This window comes from Parasteatoda tepidariorum, chromosome 5 (genome assembly GCF_982258835.1).
Source record: "Parasteatoda tepidariorum strain Cologne lab strain chromosome 5, Ptep-v5.0, whole genome shotgun sequence".
NCBI classification, from domain to species: Eukaryota; Metazoa; Arthropoda; class Arachnida; order Araneae; family Theridiidae; genus Parasteatoda; species Parasteatoda tepidariorum.
Window position 1 is genome coordinate 100,733,669 of NC_141759.1, and position 13,869 is coordinate 100,747,537.

General features: G+C 31.8%; 2 protein-coding genes across 2 annotated transcripts; both read right to left on the reverse strand.

Moving 5' to 3' along the window:
• Positions 1–597: 597 nt before the first annotated feature.
• LOC147809907 (uncharacterized) lies at positions 598–3,031 on the reverse strand. The gene is made up of 4 exons (XM_087162928.1): positions 2,442–3,031; positions 1,825–2,339; positions 1,012–1,685; positions 598–612 (listed from the first exon to the last, which is right to left on the reverse strand). Exons 1-4 carry the CDS (start codon positions 3,029–3,031, stop codon positions 598–600), a joined length of 1,794 nt encoding a protein of 597 aa, XP_087019054.1.
• Positions 3,028–6,096, reverse strand: LOC147809908 (uncharacterized). Its single transcript, XM_087162929.1, has one exon. It carries the CDS (start codon positions 6,094–6,096, stop codon positions 3,028–3,030), a length of 3,069 nt encoding a protein of 1,022 aa, XP_087019055.1.
• Positions 6,097–13,869: the final 7,773 nt, after the last annotated feature.

A 13,869-nucleotide genomic window follows, 5' to 3' on the forward strand; every position in this document is an offset into this window, starting at 1 on the left:
TTTTTTATTTTCATAACTTTCGAAGAATATACTTTTAGCTTTAAAAACATATGTGTTGACCTTTGAACTTATATATTGACTAAAACTTTCGTTAAATTTATTTAAATACAGTCGGACTTCTATTTAACGAACTTCCGTTTTGCGATTCTTTTTCCCCCGAGGAACTAAGAACATTTTGGAAATTTCTTCGTAAAATAACTTCCAAATAGCGAAGTGAATTTTTCATTAAACGAACTTTTCTTTCAGATTCACTTTCCCAAAATATTTCGGAACATTTGAAATTTGTTAACGCAATTTGCGGGGGAAATGACCTTGAATTGATTTTCGAAGCCACTTAACTTTTAGTGAAAGCAGTAAAATCCCTTTTTGTTTGCATTTCAAACGAAAAACTCGGACAAAATTAAAGGGTTTTATCTGTAGCAATTGAACTTAAGAGCGCATGTGGTAAAGTAAGTTTGTCAACACATGTGGTAATGTATGTTTAAAATTACTTTAATAATAAATGCAGCTATAATTCTATACATAAATTTAGCTTTTTTTTTAGCAGAAAATGTATGTAGCATGATAGTAGTTGTTTAGTGTTCGTGATATATTGAGCTATAAAGTAGCGGACTGTAACAAACATAAACATTTATTTACAACTTAATAACATAAAATTGACAAGATCATTTTGAGTAACAAGAGCATGTTCTCTGTTCTAGAGTTGAATGGCAACTGAATAATAATGTGTTATATGATATGAGCGCCGCCTCGTGGCAATTCTTAACACTCCCCGCCGATTGGATGTTTAAATCCAATCATTATTAATTACAATGCTTATTACATAATAAAATGAAAAATTGACAATATTCATACAAAACATCAAATATATATAAAAGTAATCTCAATTTCAACTTTACAATTATAATGAAAAATTTAACACAAGAATTAATATATAGGTAAAATACAAATCTTGCGTACTGATCTTTTAAGTATATTGCCTTGTGGCAAACGTATATTTACAACTCTTACCTTCCCATCACTTCCCTTAAATATTTCCTCAATTCTTCCTGTTAACCATTTAGTTGCTGGCAAATTCTCTTCTTTCACCAACACTAAAGTTCCAATTTTAACATTATCCTTACTGAACTGCCATTTGTGGCGTTCTTGGAGATTACTTAAATAATCTCTCTTCCAAAGTCTCCAAATTTTTTGAGAAATTTTAGAAATCTTTTCCCATTTACTGAGTCTATTTTCATTGATATCTGCAAGTTGGGGTTCTGTAATGGAAGTGATGGGTCTCCCAATAAGAAAATGCCCAGGTGTTAGGGTATCAAAGTTTTCGAAATCAGCTGACAATGGAGTCAATGGCCTGGAGTTTAATACTCCTTCGATCTCTGCTAAAACTGTAATGAATTCTTCCAAAGTAAAATTGGAGTTTCCCGCTATCCGTTTTAGGTGGAATTTAAAAGATTTAACGCCGGCTTCATATAATCCTCCAAAATTTGGTGATCTTGGGGGGTTATAATGCCAATCGATTTTTTCCTCGGCAAAATATTGAGCCAAAGGTTCATCTGGTGAATTAATAATTTTGAAAAGCCGTTTCAGTTCAGCGTCTGCACCCACGAAATTTCGTCCATTGTCAGTGAAAATTTTAGAGGCCTTACCTCTTCTAGAAAAAAATCTTTTCAAGCTAGCTATAAACCCTGTTGATGTTAAGTCACTTACAAAATTTAAATGTATTGATTTAGTACAGAAACATACATAAATTGCAACATATCTTATTTAAAACACCTTTCCTTTGTCCTTTAAATTTTATATAAAATGGTCCACAAAAATCAATACCTGTTATGGTAAATGGAGGAGAAGGTTCGATTCGTTCTTTAGGTAACTGACCCATTAATTGTTGCTCTAAAACTGGTTTGTTTTTTGTGCACGTAACACAATTGTGTATTACCAACCTGCACAAATTTCTGCCGTTCACAGGCCAATATTTTTGACGTATTAAGTACAACAAAGTTTGTGCTCCGACATGTAAATATTTCAAATGAAAATAATGTACAATCATATAGGTTAAGGGATGTTTTGCTGGAAGGACAATTGGATGTTTAGTATAATCATTAACACTTGAATTTACAATTCGACCTCCAACACGTATAAGACCCTTTTTATCAATAAAACAATTAAGAGAAGACAATTTACTTTTACCTTTCACATTCTCACCTTTCATTAAAGCATTCAATTCTTCTAAATATTCACTTAGGGCAAATTTTAAGAGAAAAGTTTCGGATTTGTTCAATTCTTCAGAATCTAAATACCTACCTGCCTTGTTCTTTGGATTTTTACAGTTATAGATAAATCTAAAAATACATGAAACTATACGAACAAGTTTAGAAAAATTATTGGTAATTTTAAGTAGGTAATTATAAAACATAACATTTTGATTAGTTAAAGCAAAACACATATCCTCTTCAACAGAGGAACCTTTTTTTAACTCTGAAAGGTAAGAGTTTTCAGCAATGGAATTAGAGCACTCAAACACTGAAATCTCATCTTTTCTTAAAAACTCGGGACCTGACCACCAGGCCTCATTTTTCAGAAGAACTTCTGCACTAACTCCTCTCGTAAGAATGTCAGCAATGTTAAGTTTACCGGGAACGTGTGACCAAGATTCAGGATTGCTAAGGGCTTGAATCTCTTTCACTCGATTGGAAACAAACTGTTTCCATTTATTATGAGGTCCTTTGATCCAGAACAATGCGATCTGGGAATCTGTCCAAAAATGAACTGTTGGGGATCCTTTTCGTTTTACAATCTGTTCTATTTCTTTGGCGAGTCTGGTTGCAAGTAATGCACCCATTAGTTCTAGTTTTGGAAGAGTCAGTTTCTTTAATGGAGCAACACGACTCTTTGATGCTATAAGATTAACTGTGATTTTGTCACAGTACTTCACTCTTAGGTACACTGCTGTTCCGTATGCTTTTTGGCTGGCATCCGAAAATACATGAATTTGAAGTACCTTGGCATCATCTAGACTGGAGTCTAGAATCATTCTAGGAACTTGTAATTTAGAAATGACGTATCCCACGGACACTTTCTAAGCCACAAGTCTTGGAGTAAACACTTGAGTCTTATTGTGTACGGACTAAGAAAACCCAATATGTCGAACAGTTTTCCGATAGTTCTTAAAACAATTCTTTTAGTAATGCTTTCTTTTCCATCGAATTTAAGCAAGTCTTTCAGATCTACAGAGATGTAGTCTTCATGCACATGCCATGGCAGTCCTAGAACTTTGTGTAAATTGGCTATAGGATTGGCTTCCGAATGAATGGGATGGGTTTCGAACCCGCAATCTTTCCATAATTGTACTAGTTCCTTGCTGTTTGAACTCCATTTACACAGATTCATGCTTGCTTCTGCCATAATTTTCTTGGCTTCGTCCGACATCTGAAAGGCAGATTTTACGTCGTCGAGAGCTCCTATGAAGTCGTCGACATATAGACATTCATTGAGCATATTCGTCGTAGCGGGATGCAACTCTTGATATTTTTTGATATGTTCCTTAATTGTGGCAGAAAGCAAGAAGGGACTGGCGTTGACACCAAAAAGAACTCTGCAAAATCTAAAAATATTTATGTCATACTGCTCACTTATGGCCGGGTTTGAACTTGGAAAAAGAAATCTCACTGCATTTCGATCTTTCTCATTCAACGATATTTGAAGGAACGCTTTTTCGATATCTGCTAAGATCACCACAGCATTCAAACGAAAAAATATAAGCATGTTAAATATCAGGGGATTTAGGCTAAGTCCTGCGTATAAACAGTCATTTAAGGAAAGTTCACCTTCTTCATGTGAGCTGGCATCAAAAACTATTCGTTTACTAGAACTGACTGATTCTCTGTAAACCATGGAAAATGGTAGATAAAATAGCGGTTTATCTGTTTGTACTTTGTCTTTTGGGACCTTCTCTATGATGCCTTGATTTTCATAGTCTTTCAGAATTTCACGATAATCTTCATACAGTTCTGAGCGTCTCTCAAATTTTCTAATCAAATGATCTAGCCGTCCTCTGGCTACAGTTAAGTTATCGTTTAATTCCCTAAAATCATGTTTCCATGGTAGCCCAACTTGATACCTCCCTTCTTTGTAATCTACAGAATTTTTAAAGAGAGCTAAAGCAGTACTTTCCTCATCTGTATTATCATTTGGAACTATCCCAATTGACTCTAATTCCCAAAATTTATTTAACCCTTCATCAACATTGTCCTGTATGAAATAACATTTGGAATCATGTGGGTGTGTAGAGGGGATCGAACCTGTAACCATCCACCCGAAAACTGTTTCAATTAAAATAATAGAATTACCCCTTAATCGAATTTGATTTCCTTTTAACAATTCATAAAATACGTCTCCTCCTAAAAGAATCGATATTTTTTGCGGTAAATAAAATTTAGGATTAGCGTACTTAACGTTTTCGGGTAAATTCAAATTAGAAATATTTATTTCTTCCGAAGGAACATTTCCGGCTATTTCTGGCAAAATTAACAATTCGAGTTCCTTACTAAATGATTCCTCATCATTACTTATACGCGAATAAATCTTCTCAGTGATCGGAAATACTGTATTTTTCAATCCAATTAAATTTGACCTACAACGCGATCTTTTTAAACCCAATAAATTAGCTGCCTCTTCTGTAATAAGAGATTTCATACTTCCAGAATCGCATAGCCCTGTCAAATGCAAATATTTTCCGTTCGATTGCAATATTTTAACTTTCACTGTAGAAAGAAGAACGTTTTTATTTACATTAAAAGAATATAAACATGGTGCCTCTTGCGGTTTGTTATTAATTTCATTTTGCATTTGTGATTGCGTAACTTCTTGTTCCGAAACTGAATTATTTCTTTCTTCCCTGCTCATTGGCGCCACACCCGTATTTTTGTTTTGATTTTGTCTATCGAAGAAAAAGTTCGCTCCGTGTAACATTGTACTATGATTCTTGTTACAAGATTTACATTTTAAATGAATTTTCTTACATTTAGACATTGTGTGAAATCCGAGACAATTAAAGCATAATTTATTCCTTACAACACATTTTAATCTGTCATCTACGTTAGAATCGATAAACTTTTTACATCTGAAAATAGGGTGGGATTCCATGCATCCTAATAAACAATTATTTTTGTTTTCGTTTTTCACCATTAGAGTTTTGAATTTCGGGGTTGGTTCCCGTTTAAATTCGCCTGAATTTCTGTTTACATTTTCTAGTGCTTGACATCTTTTAGTTAAGAATTCCGTAAATTTTTCCCAACTCGGTAATTCCGAACCCAATTCCATTTCGTATAATTTACGTGAGTCAATATCAATTCTTTGAATAATTATATAAATTAATATTGCTTCGCAAAGAGGGTTCGTTTCTAATTCTAGTTGTTTTAATGATCGCAAATTACTTTCAATTTTATCGAGCATCTGTCTTAAACTAGGCGCAGATTCACATTTAACTTTAGAAAAATTAAATATTTCACCAATATGACTCATAATTAGCAACCGTGTATTTTCAAATCGTTTTTTCAATGCTTCGAATAAACTGTTGTACGTATCATTTACCGTAATTAATTGTTTAGCGTTACCCTTAAGTGCCGACTGAAGGTAAAACAATTTTTGTTGTTCTGACAACTGTTTGTTATCGTCAATTAAAGACATAAATTGCGTTTTGAATGACAACCATTCGACATATAAACCTGAAAATTCGGGAAGATTAATTGACGGTAATTTTAGTTTACAGTTACCAGAGGACGAACTATTTTCATTTGAATTAGAATTTGGATTTAAAAGTTTTTGAAAGCTTACCTCGCATGTTTCGAGGTCAATTTGCAGCCCATCTAAACTTTCTTCAAAATCTGGCAAATCCTCATCCGACAAAGTAGAATAGCATTCGCTGCGTAGATCCTCTAACTTTGTTCTAAGTTTATCCAAAGTTGATAATTTTTGAGTGATGTCCGTATTGTCTACAGGTAAATCAGTATTTTGCTGAAGTGCATTTTCAATCCTTGTCAATTGTCCTCGTATATAACCCCGTTTTCGGTTAAATACTGTTATTTGCTCCAAAGCCATTGTTCGTTTCGATTTCGTACTCAATTTCCACAAGCGTTCGGTTTGTCTTCGTGCTCGGCGATGACCACTTTTTGTTTAGTGTTCGTGATATATTGAGCTATAAAGTAGCGGACTGTAACAAACATAAACATTTATTTACAACTTAATAACATAAAATTGACAAGATCATTTTGAGTAACAAGAGCATGTTCTCTGTTCTAGAGTTGAATGGCAACTGAATAATAATGTGTTATATGATATGAGCGCCGCCTCGTGGCAATTCTTAACAGTAGTATAACACTGGATGATAGTTGCCTCTATTCTTGTTTTCCATGCAGATTTCTTTTATGGTTAAGATTTAAAAAATAAAAAAGTAGATACTAGTTTACAAGATAAAAGTGTATCATTGCTATTTTAATTATGTCTAGTGCTTATGATTTTAAAACCTATTTTATGTTTAAGTATTTCAAAAAATGATTTTCTATTTAACGAATTTTCCATATAACGAACTTATTATCGGGATTTAGCGATTTCGTTAAATAGAGTTCAGACTGTATTTACAAAAAAATAAGGTTTTTGTGAGGTCTGATTTGAGATTGAAGTGTAGCAATTAAATTTAAGAACGCATGAGGTAATGTATGCTTAAAATAGCTTTTATAAGATAACTTAATGCAGCTATTATTTTATACATAAATTTAGCTTTTTTTAGCAGAAAATGTATGTAGCATGATAGTAGTATAACACTGGATGATAGTTTGCTCTCTATTCTTGTTTTCCATGCAGATTTCTTTTATGGTTAAGATTTAAAAAATAAAAAAGTAGATATTAGTTTACAGGATAAAAGTGTATCATTGCTATTTTAATTATGTCTAGTGCTTATGATTTTAAAACCTATTTTATGTTTAAGTATTTCAAAAAATAATTTTCTATTTAACGAATTTTCCATATAACGAACTTATTATCGGGATTTAGCGATTTCGTTAAATAGAGTTCAGACTGTATTTACAAAAAAATAAGGTTTTTGTGAGGTCTGTTTTGAGATTGAAGTGTAGCAATTAAATTTAAGAACGCATGAGGTAATGTATGCTTAAAATAGCTTTTATAAGATAACTTAATGCAGCTATTATTTTATACATAAATTTAGCTTTTTTTTAGCAGAAAATGTATGTAGCATGATAGTAGTATAACACTGGATGATAGTTTGCTCTCTATTCTTGTTTTCCATGCAGATTTCTTTTATGGTTAAGATTTAAAAAATAAAAAAGTAGATACTAGTTTACAAGATAAAAGTGTATCATTGCTATTTTAATTATGTCTAGTGCTTATGATTTTAAAACCCATTTTATGTTTAAGTATTTCAAAAAATAATTTTCTATTTAACGAATTTTCCATATAAGCAGAGCCGTTTTTAGGTTTATAGGGGCCCAGGGTCTGTCATTATTTGGGGGCCCTTTATAAGTAAATTTAGAAAAAAAATTTTTTTTTTTTGAATAAATTTTTTTTAATTTTAAGAGTAAAAGACATATAAATTAATTATAAAAGTTTATATACATGATGTCGGAAATTGTAGCGTAGAATATCGAAACTGCATCGTGTATATCTAACAATTAATAGAACATTCAAGGTAACATACCTTACGCGCTTTTTGAGAGGAGAAGTCTTCTATCACATCATCAAAATCAATTTCCTGTTAGACATATTCAATGATCATAATTGACAAACGACTCAATCTTTCTTGAGTCATACTATTTCTTAACTCATTTTTTATTAATTTTAGTCTGGAGAATGAACGTTCAATTAGTTATGATGAGAGACAAAAAAAAAAAAAAAAATTCGAAATGAAATGTCAATGTTAGGAAATCTATCCTCGAGATTGCTGTTTCTCACTATTTTATGCCTAATTGTCCTAAATAATTCTCCTGGGCCAAATAATGCTTGAATTTTTTTTAATTTTATATATAAATTTTGAATATATGTAATATGTTATTTGCAATTTTAAATGATTTTTTGCGAACTTTTTTCTCATCTTCTTAACGTTAATTCTGCTTTGCTGGTGTGTATAAAATATGCAAGGAGTTAGAAAGAATACAAGAAAATACAATTTGATTATTAGTTTTATTTTATTTCTTATAATCGCAGTCGAAAAACTGACTCAATTTTGAGTTTACGACTACCAATATATAGCCTAGTATTAGACTACATAGCCTTGTAATTTTAAAACCAATCCAGAAGACAAGGAACTCCTGGATCAGTACCCAGAGGCATTGAATAGTTATGAGAACTTGGTGGAGTTTGTGACCCCGATAGATTTAACATGCACCAGTCACCATTTTATATATGGGTATTATTCGGCCGGCTAAATTCGAACTCCCATTCTCACGAACACGAGTTCATAGATCTACCAACCAAGCTATCGCTGGCTATTTATTTCATAACAGTCATTGAACAGCCCTTCCAATTTAGAGTTTATGACTGCTAATATTCAACTCCGGAGCCTTGTAATTTTGAACCCAATCCAGCAGGCAAGAGAACTCCAGGATCAAGTATTGGAAGAAATTTTTGACTTCGTGGAGGACATTTTGATGGAACTAACCCGCATTTGAGTTACATGGAGAGGAAAACCACGAAAGCCTCCCACGGTTAATCTCACAGCAAGGGGATTCTAACCTATAATCCGTCTACCACTGAGGACATTTTACGTCAGCACAGTGGTCGGTGTAAGCCGGGTGTAGAATTCATATCGGCCAGCTATCACTGGGGTTCGAACAAAGAATATTAAATTATACACCTATGTTAAAATAATAAATTATATTTATTTTTTAACGAATTCGTCACAAGTAAATATTTTTCTTGTTTAATAAGTAAACCTTTTTCAAAACCATATAAGTCTGTAAAGAACAAAAGCAGACGGGTTTTGAGTCACTTTACATTAGCTGTTTACATGAGTGGGGGGAGACAAGGAGAAAGGTGTTTGTTGGGAGCGGAGAGGAATGGGGTTGCTTACGGGGTAAGGACGGAGGGACCCTCTGTTAGGAGGCAGATTGTTTTCCTAGCAATACTTTCACACCTCGATGGAGGTAACCGTTGCCTCCGCAACAGGTTTACATGGGGCCTATGAGAGCTGGTCTTCTTCTCACTTATATATTCTTTGATTCGAACTCGGTGCACCTCATTCGGAGGAGAGTTGATTGGTTTGATTAATTGGTACAAATTTTATTGATTTGCCTAAGTTTAGTCATCTTCAAAATGTAAATGGCAATTGAATGGTAATTTTTGTAGAAAAAAAATGGAACCAAACCGTTTTTCCTCTTAATCTGCAATGATTAAAGAGAAGCAACCACGAGGGTTAGTGAGCAGGGCCGAAACTACGCCGGGGCCCCGACTGTCAATATAACCCATATTGAAATCTAACGATTAGGAACTGATAAATTTTGTGACAGAAAAAAAATTAAAGCCTGATAGATTTCCGGATTTTAGAAACACCTTCCAGTTTTAATATTCAATCAAATTGGTATCGATGCCTTTCATCCCACCTGTCTCACTAATGATTCAGCATACTTCAATATCATTCTTGTTTCATTCTTACTTAATAGCAAATTGTTTGCGGCAATTATTTTTTTCTACATTTTTGAGAGAAGTTTAAAAATATAATATTGAGGGCATTAACTGAAATTAAAGTGTTTTTCTAAATTTTATTTATTTATTTTATTGTATGCCTCTTTTACTTATATCATCCACACACCCACAAACAACTGTCTGCTTTAAATACTGTGATAATATAAAATGAGATAGCAAATCAAAACGTGTAGAGTCATTTAAATTCATGTTCAATTGTATTAATAATTTTTTTTAAATTGACAATTTCAGTCATTTTTTAAGTATTTAAAACTGCAGCATATAACATGAAAGTATTTAACACATAATTTTTACAATATTAAAGTAAAATAAAAAAGAATTCTGATTCTTAGGAACAGATATTGAATAGTCTCATGATCGATTAATGGGGCATAATTACCTTTAAAACAAATCAAAAAACTTTTTTACCCCTGAAACTAAAAATTTGCTTATTTTTAAATAATTTATTAATACTCAAATTGTTTAAGAGATGATATGACAACGAAGTTTTTTTATTTTATCCAGTCATTTATTTATATTTCTTTCATTTATTTTTATTTCATTAAATTAAATGCACACGTTTAAAATAAAAACAAAGGTGTCAAAATTTCATACATTGTTTCGATTTACAATTTTAAAAAGTTGTTTCGACTTTGATTTAAAAGTCCTATTAATTAAAAGATCTAGAAGCCTTATTAATTTTAAACTCATAATAACAACAAAAATCAAGGAGTTAAAACCAGAAACAAACATGATCAATAAACAATAAAATCACAAGCTAACTAAATAAATTAATTTGTGTACGAAATATAATACTACAAATTAAACATATTTCATATTTAGGGGAAGCATGAAAAATTTTGTCAAAGAGGAGGTTTAAAAATCCCCCCCCCCCTCATGTTTAAACATTTGTTTAGCCGATGATCATTTGATTTCAATGCTCTATCAAACAAAATCATATGTTGTTTCTGTCGATTAGCAGTAAGTAAAATTAAAATAAAATCACATTTGTTACCTCAATTTCATCCAGAACAGACCAAATCAAGAATTTTGGCAGACCGGCCTGTCAAAGAGGGAATTGAATAGTGGCCTCCATTTAAATAAATAAACAAACAAAAAAAAAGAAAATTCACAAAATATTAAAAATAAAAACCAAATAAATAAATAAAAAAGATATATTTCTCTCCATATAGTTCAAATTACTGAATTAACCTTAATAGGGTAAACCAATCAGAGAAGGAACACTACTCAGTGAAGGAACATTTCATATATATTGATTAAAAATAAGAATTTGAAAGTTTTTCTTTAGATTGATTGGTAACAATAGCTTACTGCCAAACAATAGGAAGTCATCTAGCAATGTTTTGGATTACCTGGTTAAATAGACGTCTCTGGAAAATTTTTTAAATTTGTTATTATCTCTGCAACACCTTGCTTCTTTGAAAAAGTTATAAGGTGAGTGTTTGTATTTATATGTTTGAAGTGGAATTAATTGCTTGTAATAGTTTTATTTTTCTCACTGTGAAAATAAGAATTCAAAATATAGCTATTAAAGTTACGTTTTTTTTTTTTTTTTTTTTTAAGCATCATAGCATAATCAAGTACTGAGATAAGGGGTGTTTATTCACTGGATCATCAAACGATGAAAAACCAGTGAAGGAACAAGTGTTCCTTTACTGGGGTTTTTCGAAGTTAATGAAAATGAAAAAAAGAAAACTTAAATTTTCTTGTACCTTTAGTGAAGTTTTGCATCAAAAGTATGTTAAAAATACAAAAAACAACTTCTAACCAGTAAAGGAACAGGCACGTTCCTTTATTGGGCATAGATTTCCCAGTGAATGAGCAGTATGTGTTAATATGTTGAAACTTTACTTTTCAATTCATGATTACAAAAAAAGTTAACATTTTCCAAGTATTTGTATGTTAGAATAGGCCTGTTTTATAGGCTTGTTTTTAGAAATTTGTATGGCATATAAATTCATAAAGAGCATTAAAAAATAACCAAAATTAAGTGTTCCTTTACTGGTAAGAGCTGTTCCTTCACTTGGTCTTCTTACTACTTGTAATTTGAACCACCAAAACTTTAGTACAGTATTATGTAAGTTCTCTAAAATTCTTTTACATAATTTGCAATTAGTAGCAAATATGTTGACACTGTCATTTAACTAAAATTACGAAATTTGATATTAATATGATTTTTTAAAAGGCAAGCGAAGCTTAAGTGTTACTTCACTGGTTAGTTTACCCAATTCATTTTAACAATGTTGCTTCATATTTCTTAAATTTCATCAGTAAATAACTATTAGATTTGATGCTTCTTTAAACAGATTTATCACATTTTTATACACTTACTAATTGGTTTGTTGGTTCTTTAAATACTTATCCTTCAGAACAAAGTGGGTCAAATTACCCTTTGGTAAGAAGATTTAACCCAGTTTTTTAGCTCTTAAAAATTTTTTTATAAAACATATTTTTTAATTTGAACAAGTTTCTAATTTAAGTAAAAAATATTGATGTAAACTGGGAGCAAATATTATAAGCTATTAGATAATTGTGTTAAAAAATGTATACAAAAAAAAAAAAAAAACTGCACAAACCTTCCATGTTTTCCCTAACAACAACCAAAGTTGATTTAATAAAAAAAATTGCTTACCTACAAAGGTGAAAAATTCATGTCTTCTTCATTTCCTACCAAAATTTGATATAGAAATTCCTAGTTCACGGATTCATGTACGATAAATTTGGAAAATAACAAAGTAAAATCAATTACAATAATTAAGTAAATTAAACAATTAGGCTAGTTGAAACATTAAGGGTGATTAAAGGGTGAAAAAAAGCTTTTATAATAAGTTAGAAAAAATATCTAAATTTTGTAAGAAAGAAAAATTAGACTTGAACGAGGCCCAATTTAACGCTAACGTACGTAACACAACGGAAATCTCAAGACTGACCCTCTCCCTATTTACAGCCCTAGAAATTTTTGTTCCATGCAATTTATGACCAGAAATCAGACAAAAGAGTGTTTCTGTGGATATCTGATATTTCCGAAGTCAGGAAAGCATTTTCCTTCAGTGTAAAGTGAGGAGGCTAATTGACAACTCTGTGGGTAGCAGCTACGAAAGTGGGGATATTTTCATCAGTGGAAAGAGAGTTTTATTGCTCTTTTGGTTAGAAAAGTGAAGAGAAACAATTATTTTATATTTGTTAGCACTTCGATTAGATTTTGAAAAGCATCCGACAATCTAAAAAAGAATAATGGGTTTCAGAGGGGCCCAGCTCGGAATAAAACTTTAAAAAAAGAAGAAAAAAAGTGGGATCTGGGGAAGTTATAAGCAATAAATAAGTTAGAATTAAAAATAAACAAACAATTAATGCAATGAGATTTAAGACTTTTCGGGGGCCCCATCCTTAAAAACGGCTCTGCATATAACGAACTTATTATCGGGATTTAGAGACTTCGTTAAATAGAGGTTCAACTGTAATTATAAAAGAAGCGGCGAAGTCCACTACAAACGAACAACTATAACGAATCGAGTCCACTATAAACGAACAACTATAACGAATCGAGTCCACTACAAACGAACAACTATAACGAATCGAGTCCACTACAAACGAACAACTATAACGAATCGAGTCCACTATAAACGAACTACCATTCTCTTAGCTGTTCACTATAAGTGTATAAAATAACAGTTCGAGCAGGACCACTAAAAACATTCACTGCAACCAAGTGGGTTTCTTATACAGCGAGTTCTTCCTAACATAACTAATTTTTATCATTTTTATATTGGCTGATATTTCATTACAAAATTTATCAGCATTCACAATATCGTTATTCAATAATTATCGTTATGCATAATATTGGCGATGGTATGTTACCATTCTTTTAGATATATTATCGATAATGGTCGCGATATTATAGAATTTAATCTGAATTATCACTATCAATAGCGATATTTGATTACACCTACTTCATATGTATTATCAGTAGCAAGAGACCTGTGTATATCATGATACGGCGTCCAAGAGGTTGAAAGAAGGTTATGACAATTAGACAAACAACAGGGTGCTTAGTCAAATTTTTTAACAAAAAATAAGCATCTTGCAGCAGAGTTGCACATGAGAGTGCAACTATCTCACAGAACCCAGCTCAGTAGACGCACATGCGGACTCGCAAGT

Coding starts and splice junctions, on each gene's coding strand:
- LOC147809908 (XM_087162929.1), bottom strand. CDS start 6,096: ATGGCTTTGGAGCAAATAACAGTATTTAACCGAAAACGGGGTTATATA.
- LOC147809907 (XM_087162928.1), bottom strand. CDS start 3,031: ATGATTCTAGACTCCAGTCTAGATGATGCCAAGGTACTTCAAATTCAT. Junction 2,340..2,441: donor TCCTCTGTTGAAGAGGATAT/GTGTTTTGCTTT, acceptor ATGTATTTTTAG/ATTTATCTATAACTGTAAAA. Junction 1,686..1,824: donor TCCTCCATTTACCATAACAG/GTATTGATTTTT, acceptor TAACATCAACAG/GGTTTATAGCTAGCTTGAAA.